Source organism: Tachypleus tridentatus, chromosome 6, assembly GCF_004210375.1.
Source record: "Tachypleus tridentatus isolate NWPU-2018 chromosome 6, ASM421037v1, whole genome shotgun sequence".
In the NCBI taxonomy this organism is placed as follows: domain Eukaryota; kingdom Metazoa; phylum Arthropoda; class Merostomata; order Xiphosura; family Limulidae; genus Tachypleus; species Tachypleus tridentatus.
This window is the reverse complement of record NC_134830.1, coordinates 158,690,274-158,717,413: the sequence shown is the minus strand read 5'-3', so window position 1 is coordinate 158,717,413 and position 27,140 is coordinate 158,690,274. Positions and strand designations below refer to the sequence as shown.

General features: G+C 34.0%; 1 protein-coding gene across 1 annotated transcript in view; it reads left to right on the top strand.

Annotated features, from left to right (window-relative positions):
• Vps13D (vacuolar protein sorting 13D) overlaps positions 1-27,140 on the top strand; it is a 145,462-nt gene that overhangs the window by 91,496 nt on the left and 26,826 nt on the right. The window contains exons 52-66 of the mRNA XM_076503042.1: positions 1,348-1,453; positions 2,540-2,665; positions 4,226-4,352; positions 5,998-6,132; positions 6,798-6,945; positions 13,428-13,635; positions 16,458-16,716; positions 17,035-17,214; positions 17,441-17,607; positions 18,767-18,895; positions 21,584-21,728; positions 22,284-22,453; positions 24,549-24,745; positions 26,044-26,200; positions 27,025-27,130. Of these exons, the coding sequence (XP_076359157.1) occupies positions 1,348-1,453; positions 2,540-2,665; positions 4,226-4,352; positions 5,998-6,132; positions 6,798-6,945; positions 13,428-13,635; positions 16,458-16,716; positions 17,035-17,214; positions 17,441-17,607; positions 18,767-18,895; positions 21,584-21,728; positions 22,284-22,453; positions 24,549-24,745; positions 26,044-26,200; positions 27,025-27,130 (2,360 nt within the window). The remainder of the gene's footprint in view (positions 1-1,347; positions 1,454-2,539; positions 2,666-4,225; positions 4,353-5,997; positions 6,133-6,797; positions 6,946-13,427; positions 13,636-16,457; positions 16,717-17,034; positions 17,215-17,440; positions 17,608-18,766; positions 18,896-21,583; positions 21,729-22,283; positions 22,454-24,548; positions 24,746-26,043; positions 26,201-27,024; positions 27,131-27,140) is intronic.

The window sequence follows — 27,140 nt, the reverse complement described above, 5'->3', positions numbered from 1 at the left end:
TGGCAGCTTTTTCAACTGCAAAATTACTTTTACATAAAGGCATCACTAAACACAAGCACACGGGAGCTCATTCCTTGATCCCATTTAACAATTCCCTGATTCCACAATTGATGTTAAATTTTTCTGTTAAAATGTTATCAACCCTTGAAAATGTAACAGTTCATGTTCTCCTCTTTTACATGTGGTTTCCCTTCTGTGTTTGTGAATTTTGTTTCAACAGACCTTTGTCGCCCTCTTATGATGGGACAGCGTGTGGTCTGAATAATTACTAATGAAGCTCTACATTGAAGGTAGTTAGAGCCAGTGACTTTAGTATATAATTGAACACACATCTTATCTGTCAATTAGAGTAAATAAAGTGGTTTGAGTAGTAATTTGTAGTTTTTTGAGGTGATGGCTAACTGGAGGAGTGAACAGAGGAACCTAATGGGAAGTTTAGAATTCATAGGGAAAAAACTTCAAGTCTGAGGATTTGTTTATAGTTTCTTTAAGGTTCTGTTCACTTCAAAAAATATTTTGATATTAAATTAAATCTGTTTGAAAGCCAAGAAAATTTCCTTCTATGAAAAAACATCCCGAAGGATTGGATAAGATTAGCAAATGTCATAGGAAGAGTATAATATTTCAGTGATTCAAATCCTACTTTATAGATTGTTATTGTTAAATCTGTTGTATTTAAAAATGCAAAGAGATAAAAAAATACATTTGTTGATCTCGGTCAATAATAATATTGCCACCAAATACATAACAGTAATATCAATATATATATATATATATAACCAAAAGTGATAAATTTTGCAATCAAATAAGGTATTGGAAGTATTATGTTTATGGATATTAATAATTTAAAACTGGCTGCATATTTAAAAAAACTGAACTTTTAAATCCACAGTACAGAATTTTTAAATTCTTATATGAAAAGGAACTTTGATTTTTCCACCTTTTTTGTTTTGTGTTTTCATCAAGTATTTTATCACACTTTCTTTATAATTGTTAAAAATTTTAAATTTTATTCTACAAGTTGTCTTGAAGTTCAGTGTACATGCTTGTTTTTCTTGTAAAATTGCAAAAATCTTTTAACAGTAGCCATGTTAATAAAGTTTTGTATTTATTACTGTGTCATAATGTCGAGTTAAAATGTGTATACAAGGACACGTTAATCTTGTTTTATGTCTAACAATAAAAATATTCCATCAACTTTTAGCTGTGAATAGAGGGAGACAAAACAAAAATAAAAATATTAACTGGCTCAGAAAATGAATCAGTCCTTACAAAAAGCAAATTTTGTTTAACGACTGATACTTAACATTTGTGTGCTGAAGATAATCAAACAACTTTTGTCCTCAGCTGAAGATGTCTTGAATATTTGTGTAACCAGAAGCTTGTTGGATCTGTATAGCCTGGTAAAGAAAACATGGAGTGAAGAGTACTACAAAGAATATGAGAAAAATAGGTATTTGTTTTTCATAGAGAATGTTATTTTACTTGTATCGTAAGTTTTAATGTATTTCAGTAATTCTTACTACATTAAGCATTTATTTCTTCGTACTGTTCTATCAGCAACATTTAAGTAAGTAAACGCATGTGACACATGGTTGTTTTCATTTTTTCTTTTAAACATATCACAAGAACTATTTAATTACACCTGTATGTTTGCTTTCTCGTACATAATGATGTTAACAGATCAACACAGAACATTGTGTAAACTGTTAAACCCACTTTAATAAAATATAAGGACGTCTTTTTCTGTTTAGTTTCTGAAGGCCTGGAACTAATGAATTAAAAAAACCTTTTATGGAATTTCAGTCACAAGATTCAATTTGAATATTTTTCTGTAGACTTTACATTATTTTAACATAAAATTAAATCATCACTTGTAAATGAAGTGAAATAAACCTTATGACCCAAGTGCTTTCAAAAGGTGGACCTTTCTCCTTTGGGGGCAAACTTGAATAAGATGTATTGTTTGCTGTGTTACCAAATGATTCTCATTTCTTGTAAGTCAAGTATCGTAAGATACATAAATATTTGTTGTTGGTTTTTACTGATGAGTTATCAATTTTACATTGAAGTGATAATTTTATACATGGTGATTGACAAGTCACACAACACCAACATTTACAGCTATTGAAAACATGAACTGTTAATGTTACAAATTTATAATACAGTATTACAGCAGGATCATTTCTGTACATCCTTGAAAAATTACTTTCATTCTAACAGTAAAGAGACTTAAAAACACAAACGTGAATTAGAAATTTGATAGTAAGGTAAGGTTTAGAAAAAACAATTGTGCAGAATATTTCATCATCCTTTCATTTATTGCTTTAAAAACGAAAGTTTTTGTGTAATTAAATAATCTTTTGATAGTTATTAGTTATGCATTTTAATAGATCTTTGTTATAACTGCCAGTGTATCCTTATTTTACCAGTGTTCTTTGAGTAAAATTTTATTTGTTTTGCAATTTCTTTTCTCTCTATCTTTCCTGATACATTTTTATGATGTCAAACCACACGTGTTTTTGTTTTTTATGTCTAGTGAGCCAGCAAAGAAAGGAAGTTCAATCCGTGCTTATAGACGAAGATCTCCATTTGTTCCATTCGCTCTACTGAATGATACTGATTGCAAGTTAAAGTTTGCAACTGTGATCTCATCATTAGAAAGGTAAGTTTTTTTACAAAGATAGTTTGATGCATGTTTTGTAAAACTTAATTTTCCTACCTTATTCACATGTTAGAGATTACACCATTTGAGTCGATACAAATAACATAGAGAATACTTTTACATCTAAAACATGGGGGCAGTAAGGGCTAGTCATGAGTATTAATTGTGGCTACCATGTGGATGAGAAATAAAATGTCTTCAAAAATGATCTGTGTAGTGCAAGACAATCTGATTTTAACTGCCAGTTTTTAGGAAAAGCTTTGAACTTGAGGTTTATATTGCTGATCTCATAAAAACGATTTTGGGCATGTAGCAGCTTAATTTGTATTTATGACAATTTTTAGAGGATATATTATTCAATAAAGGTTCTTGTGCTTTTAGGTCAGCTTTGCTGTCTTTTCAGTGGTTTGTAACTGAAAGTTTTGTATAGTATCTAGTTGCTGTAGTCATTGTTCTGAGGTTGCATATTTATACATGCAGCATATCCTGGATTTTCTACCTTCTTAGTTGATTTCTGTGCAGAAACCTTCAAAATGTTTTCTTATACTTAGTTTCTACACTGTAATGGTGGTAACACAGGTTCCAGAAAGTGGTCACCAATACTTTTTAGAAACTGTTTTAGTTTCTTTGTTCTCTTTGGTAAATGAGGTCCTCTTTGGTCCACAATGATATTTCTGAATTGGAAGAAGCAAACTGGTTGAATTGGTGAGCATTGTAATATCCTCTTGCTGGCATATCCTGGATTTTCTACCTTCTTAGTTGATTTCTGTGCAGAAACCTTCAAAATGTTTTCTTATACTTAGTTTCTACACTGTAATGGTGGTAACACAGGTTCCAGAAAGTGGTCACTAATACTTTGTTTTAGTTTCTTTATTCTCTTTGGTAAATGAGGTCCTCTTTGGTCCACAATGATATTTCTGAATTGGAAGAAGCAAACTGGTTGAATTGGTCAGCATTGTAATATCCTCTTGCTGGCTGATTTTGACATTGACTGAAAGTTACAAACAACCAATGCTGTCTGAGAACAGAGGCCACAAGGTGATGCCATCCACTAGACAAAGAAAGTGAGTTTACATTCTAGATTTGAGCTTACTTTGTTAGTTCAATTCTGTACCAGGTGATCTATGGAGAGGGTATTGAACCTTTTAAGATAATTATGTGGTTCAGCTGCAATAAATCATGCAAGAGAGAGAGAAGGCTTAAGGACAAAATGCAATCTATGAGAAAAAGAACTGTCTGCTTGTCTGTATTGGTACGCATGATGCATTTCCTTTTCACTTATGTAATAAATATTTTATATACCCTTGTCAAGTAATCTAGGTTTTATCATTCCACATTTAGGAAAAGGATTTAATAAGATTTTCTGTTTTAGGAACTCCGTAATTTCTGCATAGACCATCTGATATCTGCTTATCAGTTTATTAGATCATAAGATTAACTTGGAGTACTACACACATGCCAGTCTTCTCTTTAAAATGACTGTAATGGTTGATTATTTATTTGATTTTAAATAGAATTTTATTCGATGATGTTTTGTATAACTTTAACTTCTAAATATAGGAACACGAAGGAGCCATATCACATGAATTTACACCAAACTACTGATCCTGGCCTATCCTGGACAGATGCTCATCCTGGACAAATTGTGCCTTTTAGTTTTGAAGAACGTGATAAAATGAGACACAGGGTAAGGATGTTTATTTTTTGCTTTAATTTTAAGTTAACTCTTACAACACTTGCATCACTGAAAAAGAAAACAAAAAAGTGTTTTATAAATATAGTTTCTATAGAATAACTTGCCAAAACATTCACTTTAAGCTTCATAAGTCAATGAGTGATATACAGTACTGTGCAAAAGTATTAGGAAATAGTCAAATATTAGATTTTGGGCTACTTTCAAAGGACAGTGGAAAGTAAATCATAGGTGAAAGGTCAAAATTTTATAAATCTTCAAATTTAGCACAACAGAAACTCCGTGAAAGCACTTGGGATCAACAAACAGTTCATATTTTGTGTGTTCCCTTGTGCTGTAATAACTGCAGACAGTCTTTAAGGTATTGTTGCAACATATTTAATTGGTGTTCTTTGGGATTTTGCTCCAAATGTCTCTAATACATTTCTGTAAAGTTTCTTTGAAAGTAACAGATCCAATGAAATTCCAGATCTGAGTTGATACTGGGAGCTCTAGGGGGGTAATTGCATCATTTGAACTTCAGCAGCTTGGACTCACCCCTCTGTGACAGTTTTTACAATTGCCAACAGTCCAGTTTTTGTACATTTTTAGCAAATTTCTGTCTCTTGACAACATTTAGTGATTAAAGTAAAGGTTTTTTAACTGTTACACAACCAAACATTCAATTCATGTTAAGTCGTCTTGATACTGTAGATCTGGACACTTTTCTGTCATTTGGTGCATGGTTGTTTATCTCATGCTTGAGATCAGTGTCAGTCTTCCTTCTGTCCTGAAGGCTACGTAAACAAAGATACTTAACATTAGTATTATTGAATTTAGGTATTTTGCCCTTTCATATTTTCAAATTTACCTGTCTTGGTTTCACAATCTAAGATGAACTTGACATTATTTAGAGAGCATTTCAAATCTGCAGCAATTTGGTGGATAGTCCAACCAACACACTCTGCTTTACTGACAAATCTCTATTTTTTGGCAATGGCATGACAATAAAACTCAATATATAGTGTTGAACATTTTTTGTATCAAGGTATATTTGTGGGGTGCTATGAAGTTGATTTTTTTTCTATTGGTACCATATGCTAGCTCCTTGCTAAATTGTTTCTATATATTTATATCATCACATGGGGTACCATGACAGATATTTCAGATGCTAAGTTTGATTAGTATGTTCAGTTAAACAGATCTCTTATGACATGCCCTTGTTATGAGTATACAGGAATTCTAAAGAATAACTGTTCTCACCTTGGCTCGTTCTGTTGTCAACATGGATCAGTGAAGCATTATTGTAGTGTTGAAATGTATATTGTATAATTGTATGGAAGAATTAGTCCCATAAAATGGAAATAATGACAAATTATTCTCTTGTCCAAACACACTTGGACAGCACAGCACTGTGTGCTGTATCAAATTTCAGTTACACCTCTGAACATTTTGGTAGAAACTTGTTTTTTGTAATAGTGCAGTGAAAAGGAAGTTTGGATATTCTTTATGTATAAAACTTCAGACATGAATTATTGGGACTTTATGATTGTATTTTGATTTTTCAATACAATATTTACAAAATCAAGAATGATGCAGAATTATGTTAGGTAGGATAAGGTCTTTTATGTGTGTGATTTTTTATATTCTTTTGTTTCAGGATTCTCATCAATTAAAGATTCATCAGCTCATGGTGAAGATTGATGGTCTGCGACAAGTGGCACCTGTGTCTGTTGACCGAGTAGGGGTTTACTTTCGAGAAACGAAACCAGAGGCCAGCCGATTGACAGTTGTGGTAAGTTATTTACTGTATGAAATTTTTCCTTCATGACTCAGTTAGGGGGTTTAAATATAGAAATGGTGTGAGAACTTAATACTAATCATGCCTGAAAACTCTAAATAATTGTAGTAGTTTTGGTGAGAGGTTAAAAATCTTTTAGCATTAATTTATTTGGACAGTTTTTAAAACGATAGAATAATTTAATAAACAGATATGGTTACCTTGGACATTTGAAAATGTGTTTATCAAATTGTTAAGCGAATAAGATTTCCATATTCCATATGAAACACAGTCTGGATCTATAAGCTGGCAGTGTGGGTTCAAATCCATGCAATACTAAAAAATATTCCTTGTGAACTTTAAGTTGTAGATGTATTACAGTCATTTTCTTAATGTGGATTGTAATTAGGATGTAACTCAATTGGTGCCTTCTCTCTGGTCAGTAGTTCAAAAATATAGATGGCAGCTTTGTCTTCATAATAATAATAATCCATATTTAAAAAAAAATAAGTATGCAAAAATGCTTACAAGTAAACGAAAGAGAAGCAAATTATGAAGACACAAATATACAGTTAAGAAATTTTTACACATTTTGCTGTGAAATATGAGTATATAATAAACAGATAGAGGGAAGACTGCAGATCATGAATGTAAAACAAAGTTTGTTTTCTTTTCAACAGGGAGATAAACCCCCAGTCAGAGTAGTGTTTGCTGTGAAGTTAGAGGGCAGTGCACGTAAGTTAGTGACTGTACGGTCAGCACTGCAGGTCAGCAATCTGTTGAAGGAATCCGTTGAAATTAAACTCGAAAATACTACTTCACAATCAGGTACTTGTTTTTAGTTGTAAAATGCTAATAACATTAGTAAGTGAAATTTTAGTCCACAATTGTAAATGGTGTGGCCATTCAAGGAAAGTGTTTGGCCTGTACGCCACAGACTCTCTTTTCAATTTTACCTTTGGCAAGAGTGAAAAAAATTCTGTAACGTGTATACGTAGTAATAACAACTGCTGTACAGTTAGCTATTAGCTTGGAGTTGTAAAATGGCTGTACCAGCTCCTTTACAGTTGGTTACTAGTTCGTAGTTGTGGTGTGTTTAAAAATGATAGAACATAAAAAGATTGAAAATATAATGACATAGAAAGTGGTCTGTTACAACAGAATGATTGCTCTTTTAAGTTTTTGGTCCAAAGTATTCCCCCCTCGGTGTGGATTCCTGTACGTGGTGAGGGGACCTCCCAGGGAAGGTTCTGTTCTATCTGGTTACCTTCTCTGGGATCTAAACATCCACCCACGTGTTTGCCGTGCGTGGCGACCCGTGAAGGGGAGGAGAGGATCCTGGTGGTTGAGGGGTCCAACCATAACACACCACTTTGGCCTTGAATTCCTGTAGACAGATGGGTACCGAAATTTTTTCCTTTTTCTATGGATCCTCCAAAAAAATTTAAATAAAATTGTAAAAGAACAGTCAATGGGTAAGCGACCACGTCTTGAATACTCAGAACAGCAATCTTCAACATCAGTAACACACGTACCTCATTTTCTTATATTACATTCTCTTCGGAAAAACCTTTAGGGCAAATGTCCCCTTTTTTTATTCAAAAGGGACTAGAGGGACTTGCTGACTCTCCAAAGTCAGTAAAGAAACTTTGATCTGGTGACATATTGGTTGAAACATCCACATCCCAACACAGTGAACTCTTGAATTCAAAGGCAATTGGGGATATACCTATTGAGGTTACACCCCATGCTACCTTGAATTCTTCACGAGGAGTTATTGTTGAAAGGGATTTGAAGAACGTTCCCAAGTCAGAGAATCTCGCTAGTCTCTCCACTCAAGGAGTTTCTGCAGTGAGGCGCATCTCCACTCGCAAAGATGGAGTTACACTGCCAACAAATACCCTTGTTTTAACATTTACTTCACCACGTGCACCTGCCACCATCAAGGCAGGTTATCTCATTTGCAGGGTTCGGCCATACATACCAAACCCTCTTCGATGTTTCCAATGTCAGAGATTCGGCCACTCAAAGACATCTTGTCGTGGTTCCATGACATGTGCTCATTGCAGTGGCAAGGACCACGGTGCCTATGACTGTGACATGAACCCACATTGCATAAACTGCAATGGTTCTCACCCCTCTTACTTTCATTCTTGCCCAAAATGGTTGGAGGAAAAAGAGGTGTGCAGCGTTTGAAAACGACACATAACATTAGTTATCCTGAGGCTCGGAAATTGCTGTCCACAACTCCATCTCGGACATATGCTGCTGCACTTCATTCCACAACTGCAGTAGGAGTGCAGACAAATCTCTCTGTGCCTCCAAGAGAATCGTTTTCAAAACAAATGAAAAGCTTTTTGACCTCTGTGGTTAAAAAGGTTGATGAATTGACTTCCACACCCATCTCTGTTCCTCCCATACCTTCCAACAAACCTCAAGATCCACGTCCTTCAGTTTCAAATACAGGCATTTCTTCTGATACATCTTTTTCTCCCACCACAAGAGACAAAATAATTATTCGTTCACGTCCTTAGTCACTGGATTGATGGGAGAGGCCGATCTGTAGAGCGGATGCTCTCTGATCACAATCTTTCTCTTTTTAATACTGGTTCTTCCACTTACTTTCATGCACCTAGTCAGTCCTTTACTGCTATTGATCTCTCAATTTGCTCCCCTTTATTATTCTCCCATTTTTCATGGAGGGTTGACAGTAATCCACTAGGCAGTGATCATTTTCCCATCCTTTTGAGAGAGGCTGGCCGTGGTCGATGCCACCCTACTTGCGTGCCCCGGTGGAAACTGGATCAGGCAGACTGGTCCACTTTCACTGCTCTCGCAGAACTAGATCCTGCCATCGTAAATCAGCCATCAATAGACGACTGTGTAGCAGCGGTAACTGACTGTATTACACATGCAGCTGCTCAGTGTATTTCTAAAACCTCGACACGTTTTCCACGATATCCTCGTCCGTGGTGGAATCTTGCTTGCCACTTAGCTCGGAAGGCTCAAAAGCGGACCTGGGATACTTTTCGTAGATATCCCACACTTTCAAACCGGGTTGCTTTCCAACGGGCCCGTGCACATGCTAGGTGGGTAAGACGTCAAAGCCCGAAGGAATCTTGGATTAAGTTCACAACCAGCATGTCTTCTACCACCAGTTCCAAGATCATATGTGACATGATTCGAAAGGTTAATGAGCATTACAATTCTGTCCCCCTCTCGATCTTACTCTCTGATGGTCAGGAGGTGACTGATGTTCGGAACATCGCTAACACTCTAGGTGAAAGCTTTTGCCGGGTATCTAGCACTTCTGCTTGTTCCTCCACCTTCCTGGCCATCAAGACTCGGGCAGAGCGATCACCTCTTTCCTTTCGAACTGACTGTTTCTTTGACTATAATTGTCCCTTTACCCTGGTGGAACTAAAAATGGCCCTTCAACGGTCTGCCAGTACATCTGTTGGACCTGATGATGTTCATTATGACATGCTGCACCATCTATCTCCTGCTTCTCTTGATGTCCTTCTGATTGTTTTAAACCGGATCTGGCAGGAGAATGTTTTTCCTGATGCCTGGCGCCAGGCTATTATTTTACCTTTCTCTAAGCCAGGGAAAGATCCCAAGATTCCTTCAAACTACCGTCCAATTGCTTTGACGAGCTGTCTGTGTAAGACATTAGAAAGGATGGTTAATGCTCCTCTTGTTTGGTTCCTTGAATCAAACAACCTCCTCTCGCCCACCCAGTGTGGGTTCCGTCGACAGCACTCCACCACAGACCACCTAATTTGTCTTGAAACATCTATCAGAGAAGCCTTTCTCAACTGCCAACATCTTGTATCAATATTCTTTGACATAGAGAAGGCTTACGACACAACGTGGAGGTATGGCGTTTTGTGAGACCTCCATACATATGGGTTACGTAGCCATCTACCCATGTTTATTAAAAAATTTTTAATGGACAGGAGATTCCAAGTTCGTGTGGGTTCGACACTTTCCCGTTCTTTTGTACAGGAACTTGGAGTCCCTCAAGGCTGTGTATTGAGTGTTACACTCTTCAGTATAAAGATAAATGCCATCACTGAACAACTCCCTCTCACTGTTGCGAATGGGCTGTATGTTGACGACTTTCACATCTCATGTCAGTCGTCAAACATGAGATATATTGAGTGGCAACTACAAACCGCCCTCAATTGTGTACGGAAGTGGACTCTGGCGAACGGCTTTAATTTCTCTCTCTCCAAAACTGTATGCATGCACTTTTGCCGTCGACGGGGTATTCACCCTGATCCTGAACTTCATATTGGTGAAGTTTTGCTGCCAGTGGTCCTGGAGACCAAGTTCTTGGGGCTTATCTTTGATCGTAAACTGACCTCTTTACCACACTTAAAGCAGCTTTGGGTCAAATGCACAAGAGCACTGAACATCCTCAGTGTTCTCTCTTCTACCAGTTGGGGGGCAGATCGCTGTTCAGTGTTAAAGGTATATCGTGCTCTTATTAGATCGAAACTCGATTATGGATCAATGGTCTATGGCTCTGCCAGACTCTCGGCATTAAAGATGCTGGACCCCATTCATCACCAAGGACTTCGACTCTGCACTGGGGCTTTCCGTACCTCTCCAGTTCAAAGTATATACATTGAATCTCATGAACCTTCTCTGCACCTTCGCCGTTTGCAACTATCTTTACAATATACTTCGAAACTTCATTCCTTACCAAAGCATCCCACCTGGAAATGTGTTTTCCTTCCTCGGTGGGCAGTACTTTTTCAGAACAGACGATCTGTCATTGCTCCGCTTGGCCTTCGTGATCCGGGAGCAATTGGATGAATTGGGTCTGTCCTTGGATAACATTGCAGATTCCACAGGTCGGCCCATCCCACCATGGCTTATTACAGCCCCTAAATGTGACCTTTCTTTCAGTCACCTAAAAAAGGCAGATACTCCAGATTGGAATTACTGTCTTTTATTCAATGAATATCTTTCAAACAATCATTCAGTTCCCATTTATACTGATGGTTCCAAATCAGGTAATTCAGTGGGCTCTGCTATGGTTTGCTATGGGTCAGTAGTTACGCGCAGAATCCCTTCTACAGCTTCTGTGTTCACTGCTGAACTGTATGCCATATCTCTTGCTCTGGATCATATTGCAGCTGAACAGTACTCCAACTGCACTATTTATACTGATTCGCTTAGTTCTATACTTGCCTTGGAATCGCTACACGTTAGCTCACATCCTATTCTCGCTGATATTCGAAACCGACTGGCCCATTTCTCATTAGCAGCTACTTCAATCCAGTTTTTCTGGATACCAGGCCATGTTGGTATTCGCGGGAACGAGCTTGCAGACATGGCAGCTAAATATGTCTGCTTCATCACCCCTATGCCTATTCCGTACATGGACTATGGTGTTGTCTTCAAGGCTCAACTCCGTGCCAGCTGGCAGTCCACTTGGAGTGAGCAACACGACAACAAACTTTTTCAAATCAAACCCAAATTTGGACTTTGGCCATCTAGCTTCCGTAAAGTTCGGAAGGAGGAAGTTGTTCTCACTAGGCTACGCATTGGTCACAGTTTTTTAACTCATCATTTTCTTTTATCTGGAACTGATGCACCAATGTGTAGTTTGTGTAACACTGAAATCACTATCAGCCATGTTTTACTTTCTTGCCCTCGTTACAATTCTCAACGACGGCAATATTTTAAACATATTTTTTCCCAGGGTCAGTCTGTAACATTGGACAGAGTTATTGGTGATGGTGACTCTGTCCACCTTGATAATGTTTTTAATTTTTTAATGGCCATTAATCTTTTTAATCTCATTTAAGTGTTGTATATTTATTCGTTACACCTTTTTAATTGTGGTTCCTTTTTTACAATTTTAATCTCTCTCCTTCAATTTGACATTGGATAATGGCCAGAACATTAAATAACTCGACACCAGGACTGGAAAGGCCAACTTCAGGTGACTAACGCAACTGTTTGAACTATCCGTTTGAACAACTTGTTAGTCGTCCTGGTGAGTTGTTATTATACTTTTGCTGCATATCATTTCAAACTTTTACTACTTTACTTTTTAGTACTGGCCATATTGACTCATAACCCGGAACCAGGACTGGAAAGACCAACTTCAGGTGGCTGACGGTGGTTTTTATACTTACCTGTTAGTCTTCCTGGCGGGTTATGATCATTACCATTCTGCTACAGGTAGTCCTTTACAACTTTGTTGACTGGATGTCAACATTGGTTTTTACGCCATTTTCTGTTTTAATTGCCGTCTTGCTTTTATCTTCAATTACTTTTACAAATTTTACTCCATTTACTTGACTTTTATCTTTTTACTGGACATTTGGCTACTCATTATTACGATTTTGCGAAGTGTCTTTTAAAACTTTTATTCTTTTACATTTTGATAATAGCTGCTATGACACATAACCCGGAACCAGGACTAGAAAGGCCAACTTCAGGTGATTGACGGTGGTTCTTGAACTTACCTGTTAGTCTTCCTGGCGGGTTATGATCATTACCATTTTGCTAGAGTAAATATTTTACAACTTTGAAGACTGGATGTCACCATTGGTTTTTACACCATTTTCTGTTTTAATTGCTGTTTTGTTTTTACCTTCATTTACTTTTACAAATTTTACTCCATTTAATTGGCTTTATGTTTTTACTGGACATTTGGCTACTCATTGTTACAATTTTGCTATGTATCTTTTAAAACTTCTATTCTTTTACATTTTGATACTGGTTGCTATGACACATAACCCAGAACCAGGACTGGAAAGGCCAACTTCAGGTGATTGACGGTGGTTCTTGAACTTACCTGTTAGTCTTCCTGGCGGGTTATGATCATTACCTTTTTGCTAGAGTAAATACCTTACAACTTCTTATACTCTGCCTTCTATCTTAACATTGTAGACTAGGTGTCAGCATTGGTTTTATACTTTTTTGTTTTACCTTCATTTCCATTTATATCTATTACTACATTTATTTATTTTATTTATTTATTTTTTACATTTTTACCGAATGTCTGGAGCAGATAGCCTCGCTGCTTTGTGCCATAAAACACTAAATCAATCAATCAAACCAAAGTATTCCAGTAACTATCACTTATGTTCAGAAATAATTTATAGTGTGGTATTTTTTCTGTGTTTTCAAGAGCCAAAGCTCATCCTAAGACTTCCCTTTAAAATCTTTTACTTTCCATGTGTATGTCTGTATCTGTTATGAAAAGCAATATCAATTTATATAAAATGGGATTATTATATTTGAATTAAAGTAAATTTCAAAGTTTATTCTGTCTTTTTCCACAGTGTCTGCACACTCTCTCTTCCTTTTACCACATACAAACCTGTTTGTACCTCTCCCTCTGGTCCATGCCAACATTTGGGTCAGACCTGTTGATCGCCAGGTAACTACATGTGACAGTCCTGTCAGATGGCAACATGTAAGCAAACCCAGTGAAGTAGATGGATCAGTCAAATCATGTTCTCCTTTGTATGGGTCAAAAGAACGATACAGGTAAAAATTAAGCTTCTCCCATTTATCTTTGTTTCTGTTAGTCCTTTCTAAAGGTCATCCCATTCCATTTTATTTACTTCTTTTCATGATGTTAAACTGTTTTGGAAGGTAGGAAGCAAAGTATTGAAACGTTTGGGTTGTTTCTTGAGTAGTGTAAAAAGTGAAACATGAAGACTCAACCAGTATTAAAAAGGATAATATATTTCAAGAGTGGTGTTGAAAGTTGAATATATGGAGTCTTGCTTTAGAAACAGCATAAAGACTCAACCAGCATTAAAATGGATAATATATTTGAAGAGTGGTGTTAAAAGTTGAATATATGGAGTCTTGCTTTAGAAACAGCATGAAGACTCAACCAGTATTAAAAAGGATAATATATTTCAAGAGTGGTGTTAAAAGTTTAATATATGGAGTCTTGCTTTAGAAACAGCATGAAGACTCGACCAGTATTAAAAAGGATAATATATTTCAAGAGTGGTGTTAAAAGTTGAATATATGGAGTCTTGCTTTAGAAACAGCATGAAGACTCAACCAGTATTAAAAAGGATAATATATTTCAAGAGTGGTGTTGAAAGTTGAATATATGGAGCCTTGATTTAGAAACAGCATGAAAACTCAACCAATATTAAAAAGGGTAAGATGTTTCTTAAATGGTGTTGAAAGTTGAATATATGGAGTTATGCTTTAGAAACAGCATAAAGACTCAACCAGCATTAAAATGGATAATATATTTCAAGAGTGGTGTTGAAAGTTGAATATATGGAGTTATGCTTTAGAAACAGCATAAAGACTCAACCAGCATTAAAATGGATAATATATTTCAAGAGTGGTGTTGAAAGTTGAATATATGGAGTCATGCTTTAGAAACAGCATAAAGACTCAATCAGCATTAAAAAGGATGTTTCTTAAGTGGTGTTGAAAGTTGAATATATGGAGCCTTGATTTAGAAACAGCATAAAGACTCAACCAGCATTAAAATGGATAATATATTTCAAGAGTGGTGTTGAAAGCTGAATATATGGAGTTATGCTTTAGAAACAGCATAAAGACTCAACCAGCATTAAAATGGATAATATATTTCAAGAGTGGTGTTGAAAGTTGAATATATGGAGTCATGCTTTAGAAACAGCATAAAGACTCAACCAATATTAAAAAGAATAATATATTTCAAGAGTGGTGTTGAAAGTTGAATATATGGAGTCATGCTTTAGAAACAGCCTAAAGACTCAACCAGCATTAAAAAGGATAATATATTTCAAGAGTGGTGTTGAAAGTTGAATATATGGAACCTTGATTTAGAAACAGCCTAAAGACTCAACCAATATTAAAAAGGATAAGATGTTTCTAGACTGATGTTTCTAACAAACTTTTTGCCCCTGATGAAGACTATGGATTTTCTGCTGTCTCTCACTGAAAAAGCTTGGGATAATCAAGTTGGCTACTTTATGAGAGATTGCTAGATTTTGTGTTTATTGTATAGAACAAATTCAGATATCTTTATTTCTTGTGTTTTCTTTATTATTTCCATATCTGTATTATACCTGTTCAGATGTACAGTTATTACATTATCAGCTCTGCTGTGACGTTATGTTTTTTACTAACCATGTTATGCCCACTTGATGTACACACACAACATACAAGCTTTACTATGCTACAATCATTTTATTCTGAATTGGTAATGGAGTAGCAGCCATTGATTGTCATGGCTTTAGTATAAATTACATTATTCTACATACGTAAAACATTTTATTGTTCTGCTAAGAATTAACATTTTTAATCCCAACTTCCTTCTGAAGAAGTTTGAATATCCGATTATTTTCAATCTGCTGTTCGGTTAGAAATCAGCATTACTTCAGAGACCTTTAGTACAAATTTTATTATATTTATTTTGCTGTTACTGTGTACTGCATAAGGTTTGAAAATAATCGATACCAATAACCAAGTAATAGAGCATATTTTGTCTCTTAGTTTTGAACACAAAAGAACTAATTGATTCTAACAACAAGTTTAACATTCTGTAAATTCCTCAGTGAGTATAGGAGTACTACAACTACAAAGTTTTGTGGCTGTTTACTTATAGGCTTCTATCAAAACTGTACATAGTTACTCATTAATATGTTCCAGGTGTGGCTTCATTTAATACTGAGCTTATTGTGAAAGTAACATTATATACTTTATACGTGATTAAAAATTTCATTTGCAGAAACTAGCCTCTGATGTACTGAATTGCCGTGTCATTATTGGAGAGTAAATTCCTCATTTAAGTTAAAGAAAGATAAATACTAAATATTAAATTTCAAAACATGTTTATACCCACCTCAAGATTACTGTAAATATGTGTCCTCAAGCACAAGTGCCTACCTGAAAGGCATGCACCATATTTTTTGTTTTTATTGGAACTGCCCTTACTGAGAACTTAAAAATTCTTATTCTTACCTAGAAGGTTACCATAAAGTTAGGTTTGTTGGGGCGTTGGTTGCACAGAGTATGAACAAAAACAGCTGTATTTATTTTAACAGTTGTTCCTATATAGCAATGTTGTAACCAGTTACTTCCAATACCCTAACAGTGATCAAGTTTTAGTATAGAACTAAGTGATTATAACGTTTTTAAAAGACTTGAAATAAATATGGTATTTAATATATAAACTATTTTTTTATTGTTGTTACATAATATGTGGAAGATGTACATTCATTTGCTGTTTACACTTTGTGTGAACATTTTGTTTACAGATGTAATGTACACTGATGTTTTGTTTGGGTATGGATCAAGACATTCTGAAAGTTTGGTAATTTCTTAATTTTAATTCTAAACCCATTTAGGTTTAGCGTTATTGTGAAGCGGGAAAACTTTCCTGCAGAAGGAATTTCTGAACCTGGTGTGAGGGGATCAGCATCGTCAAGTTCGTTGACCAGACCGACTACTCCTCCAAGAAGGCTACTTGTTAAACCTGGCCACAAGATTCTCTTTATTCCTTCATTGGTTGTAGTTAACCTTTTACCTTATGATCTTTACTACTGTGTCAGAGATGCTGATATAAAAGGATGCATTAAGCCTGGAAAAAATACCAACTTGCATTCTGTGAGTTTTAATTGTAGAGTGTAGTTAATTTCAATGGTGAAACTAAATAGGGATTTGCCAGAAGAAATTCAGGAATTTTTAACTGTGTAACTGTTGAATTTTTTCATGTTTGTGTGCAACATGTTATTAACAAATCATCAGAAGAAGCAAGGGTGAAAATTTGAATTATACAGACTTAAGAAAACAAATTTCTGTTTACTTTTGAACTTTATTTGCAAATATGTGATTTTCAACCAGTTAACTGATAAATGCTAATGTTATTTTCATAATGGTGTAAAATGTTTATAACTAAAGGAAATTTTTTTTATTTCTGAGCAGGTAAATATATCTGAAACAGTCATAATTGGATTATATCTGGAAAACTTTCGGCGATGCACAGACCTAACAATTCATCCAGACACAAAAGAATTTCTGACGCAGGTAGAAGTCTGTGACTGCCTGAGTCGATTGTTGGCTCTCCAAGTTCGTGTGGTGCCCATTCACAGCTGTGCTTTAAGAGTAAGTCAGCATCAGAGGTGTCAGAATTTGACTTAATTGAATAACACTTTCAGAGCCATTAAGTTTAAGTGAATGGCCATTTATTTAATCATATGTACCTCAGTCATAATGTTTTCTTATTAGTTTATATCAAGTGATATTCTTGTATTAATACTGACTTGTAACAAGTAAACTTCTGTACCTACCAAGATAGTTATTTAAAAGGTATATCACTGGAACTTTTCAGATCCACGTTTCCACCCCCTATTGGCTTGTGAACAAGACAGGTTTGCCCCTTGTGTTTAAACAGGATGAAGCTCAACAGGAAGCTGCTGGTCAGTTTGAAGAACATGAACTTGCAAGAAGTATGTCTCCACTGTTGTTTTCATTTTCTGATACAGAAGCTCCTATTATGTAAGTGCTAACCTTTTATTTTGCTATAATTATTTTCTATACTCGTTTTTTTTTTTAAATACAGTAACCTCATATTGTACATTTTGAGATAAGCAAATTTTATTGGCTGAAAAATACAAATCCTGATAAGTACTCTTAGTTATTATAAAATAACTGTTACATTGAGAAAAAGTTAATATCACTAAACTCTTTTGTTTGTTTGTTTGTTTTACTCACTCTTCACATCTGTGAATGGGATAGTGGACTTAAATAGTCAATTACATTCTCTGTTTTAAAACAAGTTTATTATGAAAATAAGTTAAATTTGCATACACAAAATTATACAGAGAAAAGATTTGTAAATTTTGAGAATATTTTTCCCAGATATTATTCTGATCCGCAGCTATAATATGTTTCACTTAACATTTAAACATTGAACAATAGATTAGAAGCACACTTGCAACTTGGTTTAATGAAAGAAGGGTTAATATGTGGCAGTCTGTTTTGTGCATCTCTTGTGAGAATCAAACCTGGGACTGCTTACATTAAAAGTGAGTACTAACTTTAACAAAGGTTAATACATTAGCAGTTGGTAGTAGTAAATTTCCACTAGCATAAGTATATTTCCACAAGTAAGAATGGAAAGAATGCAAACATATTCTCTAGTATACAAAAGTAAGCCTGTCAAGATTGAAGCATATTGTATAATCCTGTTCTACTCTCACTTTATTTATCTTTCTATTAAATACTTGCTAAAAAGCAAAATAATTTATCGTTTATTAATAAAAAAGTATTTACTTATGTTTTGAATAACTTTAAAATAATGAGAATTTTCTAAACCCAGTAGATACTGGGTTTTACTCAACAGAATGTTCTGATCTGTTCAAAGTTATTGAAACATAAACATGCATTGACAAAAAAAGAAAAAACATTGAAAATCATATTGTGACAAAAAATACAAGAAACCAAAATATGGGATTTAATTACCTTAAAATTTTAATTTGAAAGGCAGCTAATGAAGTGATAGTGATGTTTCATATCAGTGTAATTACATACATAACTAAATGCAAGTAAAAGGTGGAAGTTGGAATTCAAAAATATACAATTTATTAAAAATATATAGTTCTTGATACTGGAGTTGAGCACATTTCATCTCTCATTCCGTTGTTTTTATTTTTAGGTGCAGTATGAGAGTCGGCAAATCCCTTCATCCAAATGGTTACGCCCATTGGTGTAAAAGGTTTCACCTTAACCAAGGTGTGCAGGTGCGAAGACTTCAGATATCACCAAGGGACAATAGACCAGACTGGTATTTACAAATTATGTTTCTCTTCATGCATTTGCAGAGCACTGGTATTAAAATATATGCCTTTGGTAGTTTCAATAAATGCTCTTCGTAAACCTTTTTTAACCCTAATAACTAAAAGGTTTAACGTTTAATGAGCTGTTGGTATTCTAGAGTTATAGTGCATTTTGTTTGATAACTTAATGTGTCAAATATTTATCACTAACAGAAATGAAGTTTTATCAGCATAACATATGCATATACCTGTAAGGTTTAAACAACATTTTCAATTGACTATGAAAGTAATTGACTTGGTTCCTGAAAAGAGATTAGAGATTCTTTATTACTTTTGTATCCATTATAAATGTGTTTTATAATTAGTGTGAGCATAACTCGTTTAAATAAATAAACCAATCAGCTCACATATTTCTTTAAAAAAATTATTTGTTTATGTGAGTACCTGTAAAGTTATTTATTGAAGTACTGTATGGTATTTATACTTACCTAAATGCTAGTTAATGAATGTTTACGTTGTCAGTTGAAAAATGCCGTTAGACTTTACACAGGAACTTGAAACAAATAAAGTTATAAATACAGTTTGGATTAATTTTATTTATAATGATTATCACACCAGACGTGTATTATGGGTTTTTAATGCTCACCAATTTCAGCTATTATTCCTTATCAAAGTAGATATCTTATTATGAGGCCCATTTGAGCTTGAAGTCTTGAACCAGCTGCTCCTCCCCTTCTAATTGGCCCTGTTCAGGAGGAGACAGTAGACTGTTGTTAGTTTTCTTTTTGTAACTGTATGTTCCAATGTTAATACACACACATACATACACACACAGGGTGTTTGGAAAGTCACTGTGCACTTATATATTTATTAACAGACATGTTTCAATATAGAATACAGGAGGTAAATATGAATGACAATTATAAACAATGTTGAAAGTGACCCCCGTTGGCATCAATACAGGCTTGGATCCTTCTTATTTTGTTTCTGAACACTGCTATCAGTTGCTGGCTTGAAATAGACTGAATGAATGCTGTTATCACTGCTTTCAAAACTGGACAGTGACTTTCCGAACATCCTGTATATATATAATGTAGATGTGGATTCACTTGTTTTATAAACAAATGATTTTTAACTACTTTTTATTTAAAATTTGTAACTTTGTCATTCACAACTGTCCAATGTATGCTTGCTGTATACGGCCCAACAGTCTTTCTTGATGACGAGAAACCAGCTTGAAATAAAAATGTATTTCAGAGAGGCTGACAAGGGTATTAACACTTTTACTAACAAAGCAGAGAACAACATTTCAATCTTCCCAGGTCACCTTCAAGTTAACAAAGATACATGGCCCAACACTATTGTTTTTGTTTTGTATTAGCTTCAGCCCTACACCCATACACACAGATCTATACACTTCTCTCATTTTTAATTTACACCAAGCAAACAGTTTGATACAATGCCTATACAGTGTTGCTGATTTGAGTACAAGAAGTTCACACTACCCACGTTTTTTGTGAAAATATTTTCATCATTATTTTTATGTATTTTTATGATTAATAATGAAATATATTTTCTGAATAGCATGCAGTGATTCATTTTCCACAGTGATTCAGAAACTATTTCCTGAAATAATAACTTTGTCCTGACATCTGAATGGAAACGATTTAAAATGTTTTTGTTTTCAGTCTAATAAATAATTGCATTTCATCAAATTTATTCTTTGACATAAATAAACCAGTTACATAACTGTTACCACTCAGAGAGAGACAAATTGTTTTCTATTGTTTCTTTATTCTCCGAACACTTCAGCTGACTGTCATTCCTTCATTTATTGGTGGATTGACTTGAAACTTAGGTTTTACTGTAGTCCAATACATTCAGGTACCTTTTTTATTTTATTTTTTATTAGGCTTTCTTCATACTTTTATGGGGTCAGTGGTCAAACAATCCAAAAATTTGTACATTTTAGGCTACTCCTGTGTAGTTATATTTACAGCTATCAAGATGTAGGTTAGCACAAATATAAATTTTCATTTGGCCAGTACACTGACTTGCAAAAAACTCGGATTTGCCCATTTTTTTTAGTCTTCTTAAGGGGGGGGTTGTCAGGTTTCACAAATAAAACATAAATTTGGGATTTTTAGTCAGTTACTTTGCCATATTTTGACCAGTTCTTGTGGAGTTTGGTACAGTTCTACAGGTCCCACACATTAATAAAGACACATGGTGGGCTTGCCCATTTTTAGTAATTATAGGGAGTTAAGATGTTACAAAAATCATAATTTTAAGGTATTTTGACATTGATTCTGCTTTACTTTGGCTAATTTACATGGGATTGGATACATTTTACAAATCATAAACAGAGATATGAACAATTTTGAAATGTTTGTCTTTTCCTTAATTTTTTAGCAAGAAAAAGCACAATTTTTGGTTTTTGTGAACTATTCCTGTGTACATCAACCAACCGACTTGAGATTTGGTACAAAGATAGTTTTGCAGATCCCAAGTAATGACGTTAAACAATTTTCAGTTTTTCTGGTCTCAAAGTTGGCCATGTTGAGATCGAGTGCTGGAGACATTGCATTTACCCACAAATGTTTGGTCTCTTTGAATATGTTTATTGTTCATGAGTAATTTTTGTGATATCTTTATTTTTGATAAACTGATAAAATAAATTTTTGCGTATTTGATAGGGTATACATAGTAGGTATTGACGTAAGAATGGGTCGTGGACGTTACAGAGACACCTACATCGTTACTTTCTCTCCACGTTATTTGTTGGAAAACAAAAGTTCACATAAATTAGACTTTACACAGAAGTTTGCAACAAATGACACTGTAAGTATAATACTTATAAAATGTTTTATAGTAAAATACAACTATCAGCATAACTTGAAGTTGTGTGTAAGTAATTTTTGTAATGTTTTGTTATTTAAATCGTTGGAAGTTGTTAATGCATCATTAACTTGCATACATAAAATAACTTCATAATGTATGCTGAGGTTACTCATTATACGGTTAGAGATTGTTCGGATTAATAATTTTAGTTTAATTTTATTTTGTCGTCAATTTTTTTTCATTAAACAATACAAAAAATTAAAAAGGGTTTAAAAATAATGAACAAAATGTATTCGGATGCAAAACTTCCAGAGATAGCAGTTTTTAACGATGTATTACAAATCAGTATTCAAGATAGCATAGTGATTTTTCTGATATTTAATTTCAAGTACAAGTAAGACATTTTTTTACTTAAAATGCTTCATGCATTAAACTATTTTTCAACCGTGACACCTCGATAGGAATACATTCAGGGATTGCTTGGCTTTGATCCATAGTTTGTTACTTTATTTCATTAGGTACTTCAATGAGATGAAATTATTGTATATATCTTAGCAGTTTTCCAAGTACACGTTGTCTGCCATGCCCAAATCTAGTCTTCCGTTTCACTGGCCTCGACTCGATCTGGACTCATTACTGTGTGTTAGATTAGCCAATATCCCAGATTGCTACTGGTCAGGTGGATTTCGTATTGACGATATTCAATCATTCCATGTGCATATGAGGTTTGTAGAAAGTCTCTCTCGTGAGTAATAAAACTTTGTATTTTATCTCTCATTTTCTCTACCTTATGATAAACTGTTATTAAATCATCATATATAGTGAAACCAAAAGTTGAAAAATATTAAAATAAAATGAAAATACTATTTTCTGTATAGAATGAATGTAAATGTTTTCATAGATAATTCTGTATTAGATATTTTAACAGCTTCTGATCATTATATTTTTTACTTTTATGGTTTTGTTGCTGTATTCCAAAACTTCAAAAGCAATAGATCACAGCAGTAACCTGTTAGCTGTTTTCTCTAGAAGTAATATAAATATCAGGCTTAGGTTATAGTTAGTGTTATCTGACATTCCCTATCTACTTGGCTTGTGGAATTTTGATTGTATTGTTTTTATTAGTTTTGTTGCCTAAGTTAAGAAGTTTTTAATTTTTGTATTTATATTTTCTAAATAAAATGTAACAATACATAAAGAAAAGATTTAATACTCACTGACACTCCAGCCAGTTTTTGTACTCAAGTCATATTGTTCGATATCTCTCAATAATTTGTTTTACAAACTTAGATCTCTTAAAAAAACAACACCACACACTTCATGTAGCTTTCAGATATGTATTTTAGGATACAAAAAGTACATCAAACACTAGGAAAGAATATTTCAAAACTTCCTTGGTATGTCAGGCTTTAACTCTTTAATTGTTTGAAGCCTCAAACCTGCTTAGTTCAAATTACACAAATATTCTTGACTAACTGTGTTTGCTGCCAAAAGTAAATGAACCCACTTTTTCTGTTGGTTACAAACATGTTAATCAACCATATAAGGTTGATTAGAATACAATCCCAAAAGTTGGAACCACATGGGAAGGGTTTCTGTTTATTGATACATATCAGGAAATCAAAAAGGTAAGAGGTTTGCATTATAGATTTTTAATTTAAAAGTACATGTTTCTTATTGGTTTAAAACTGTAGAAGTTTGTTATTAAAGTTGTAGTTTTCTGAAATTGAGAACAAGGTGTTTAGTTTCATTGTGTAACACATAAAAATGGAAATTGATAATTTTTAAAATTTCTTTTGAAAATAAGAAATTAAAACTTAGTTAATATAAAAGTTTGAATTTAAATTACACTTTATTACATTTGTTGATATACATTGTTTAAGTAAGTTTTGAATGTAATGCTAAAAAAACTGTGACATTTACAAAAAAACTGGGCCTGTATGCATAAGGTTAAGTTTGATACTGGACTGAGTTAGATTTTTGATTTAATCATAAACTGCTTTATGTAGGCAAATACAATTTTGATGTGATTTGCATACGTACTTATAAAATGGATTTCTGAAGATAGTATTTAAACTGTAACAAATTGAAATAAACCTACCCATTACTGTTGTTTTATCTTTCTAAAATAATGAATTAGTTTAGAGGACATGCTGCAAAATATCTGATTATGAACATGCTTTGTGTGGATAACTAAGTAATTTAACTAAACCAGGACATTTAATATAAATTAGATCAATTTGAAGTGAAATGTTATGACCAACATAGTTATATATTTGATGAATTATAAGTACCAGACCTGAAAAAAACCAATAAATAAAGATTTAAAAAGAATAGCACCAAGGTGGGTCACGACTTAGGACATTGGATTGTATATCTTGACCTTTGAGGTATCTTCAGAGTTGCACACAATAGTGAGGATCCATTATCTACCAGAAGTAAAGTGTATTTATTTTTCCACGTGCTCAACAATAAATTTAGGGATAATATTTTTATTCGATTCCACTTGGCTGACACACAGAGGTAGCCTATTGTGTATCTTTGCATTTAAAAAACAAATTAAATAAATTATTTTACTAGACTTACAAACTGTATAGGAGAAAAAGAAAAGAAAAAGAGAGAGAGAGCAAGAAGTGTGCTCACTCAGTTACAGAACATACCAAGTGTTTACCATCCTGTGTTGTTTGGAATAATTATTGATATTTATTTTGTGCTTAGTAGTTATTGTTAAAGAAATTTCTTGATTAAATCTGACCCGTAGCTCTACATTAATATTGTGGAAGAAATGTTAAGCAAATAATTTTTTTTTTCCAATTCCAGAGAAAATCAGGGAAAGTCTCATTTTTTACGTGTTGAGGTAATTCTTCAAAACGCCACATATTTCATCGTTTTTACTGACACAGACAAAATTCCTCCACCAATCCGTATAGACAACCATTCTGAAGTCCCTATTGTTTATTACCAGACACACATTAGGGAAGAACGGCTGAAAACGATAATACGGCCTCACACCACAGGTATGAACTCATAATTCATAAATTAGTATCACCAGTGTCCCAAGTGTTAAACACTTAGTTGGTTGTCTTAAATAATTAAAATTACATCTCTTCCTCTTAAAACTAATGTTATTCTAATTCAAATAATTTACCCAGACATTGCAGCTACTATATATCTGTTTTTAGTGAATCTGTATTCCCCCTCAAAAACATCACACCTACACATGATCTAATATTTTCCCCAAATTGAACATTTAATACTTGTTTCATCTCTCAGCTTTTGAATCAAAAGCCTATTTTATGGAGTCTTTTCTTTGGCCCCAGCAAGGACTTTAAACAAATTAAAATTAACAACAGTAGCATGCTAAGTATGCTCTAATATGCTTGACTTAGAATGTAATCTGAAATGTTATTTTATGTGTGAAAATAATTTAGTTTTTGTAGAACCAGCATAACCTTGCTTCATAGCAGGGACAAGTAATAATTTATAAACTAACCTACTAAAAATGACTGTAAAGTTGGTACCTGTTCCTACTTCCTTACTTTAAGGATTTCTAACCTTTAATTTTTTTCTTTTTTTAAATTTTATTTATGTCTTGTTTCTTCTTTTTTTTTTTTCTCATTTGTTCCATTTTAAATATTTAACCAGCTACTCTTGAGTTATGCTAGATGATTTTTCACCTGAATTGTAATGTTTTAACCTATTACCCAATGTAGGAGTTGTTGATAATACTTTTAGAAACTAACAGAGTATTAACACAATTTATATTCCACTTTTCACATGTTATTGTATGGTGGGAGGGTCTTTTGACCCAGTGCGAGTATATTGACATGCCACTATTTGTTTTGTCTCTATACTTTCTATTTCTTCACAGTATTAGCTATTGTAATTATCCTGTTTCTAATTTGATGTCTTTATGAACTGTGGGCCTCACTGAAATTGTTTTCATTGGCTCAACCTTCAACTTCTTTGTCATAAAGACTATCGACAAAAAAAGTCTGAATCATGGAAGGAAGTCAGATTTTAGGTATGATTCTCTGAAACCTTGTGCAGTTATTGACATGTAATAGGATGAGCAGAGAATTATGGGTAAGTGGTGCATGATGTGCCACGGGTAAGGGATTTTTATATCACGTCTTGTTGACAGCATGAGTTCAAACTGAGCAATAGTTCACAGTATTTCAGAGGTAAGTTCCTGTGTGGAATTCAGTTAAGTTCTAAAAATATATGTACTAATCAAACTGTGTGAACAATTATATGTGGTGGGTTAGACTTGTAAAACAACAGAATTTTTGTAACGTGTTTTTGTTCCACACAGTTCCTTATGCTTGGGATGAGCCAACATTTTCTCCTCACATTACTTGTTGTGCCCCTGGTGATTGTAGTGCATCATACAATATGGACAGCTTTGGTGAAGGCAGTAAACTGTATTATGAAAACTTTATTTATGTTGCTTTCACTGGAACATTTCTCAGGTTTGTTGTGTGTTCGTTTTAACTTATTTACAAGAATATTAAATTTCATAATTAACGATTATCAGTGTAGTAGGACAACTCTTATGTAATTGTTATTAATCACACCTTAGAAGCTTATGCTGTAATATTAATTAAGTTTTAAAGAGGGTAAGACTTTAGACTTATCAAATATTCATTAAAAAATTGTTTATAAATCAACATTTTTATGAGGATTTGTTAAATGTGAGTTGCTTAAGTGAATGTGTGAATGAAGTACATTGAATGTTATAAATGGAAGTGCTGAAGCATTTATGGCAACTTGGTGATAAATCTAACATGACTAATTAGTACAATACAATCAAAAGTACCCAGTTATTGGAAAATTTTCAGTTAATCTAGCAACTTAAAGTATTTCATGGACTTTAAAAAGTTTGTTGCACTCTTAGTTTCAGTTGGAGCCAAAACTCTGAGCTACTCATACTGTCCACAACAAAAAAGTATTTGATGAGTATTTTAGTTATGCTAAGAGTCACTGAACAACAACGTATGGAAAATCTACATATTTATTGTTTAAGTCACTTTATATTTGAAACGTGAATGATAGTGTAACAGTTTGATGTAGATTATCCTGCTTCCAAAATAAAATTTGGCATCAACATTATTTATACTTGTTCTCTTATTTCAAAAGTGAATGTTGAGCTTTGTCTCCACATACAGTTTTTCAAACAGGTGATAGACAAACGTTTGAACAGGCACTGTTTTTTGCAATATAAGGTCATTGTTTCTTTTTTACTCGTTCCTACAGTTAAACAGTCTCTGTTTGTAATGTGATTTTAATAACACAGGGCTGATGGGATGAATGATTCAATGCTGTTCTCCTCCAGTGATCTCACGGGGCAAGAGTTAGTCCTGGATGTTCCCTTTGGGACGCGGGTTATTCTCAGTCGAAAAGTAAGTTCAT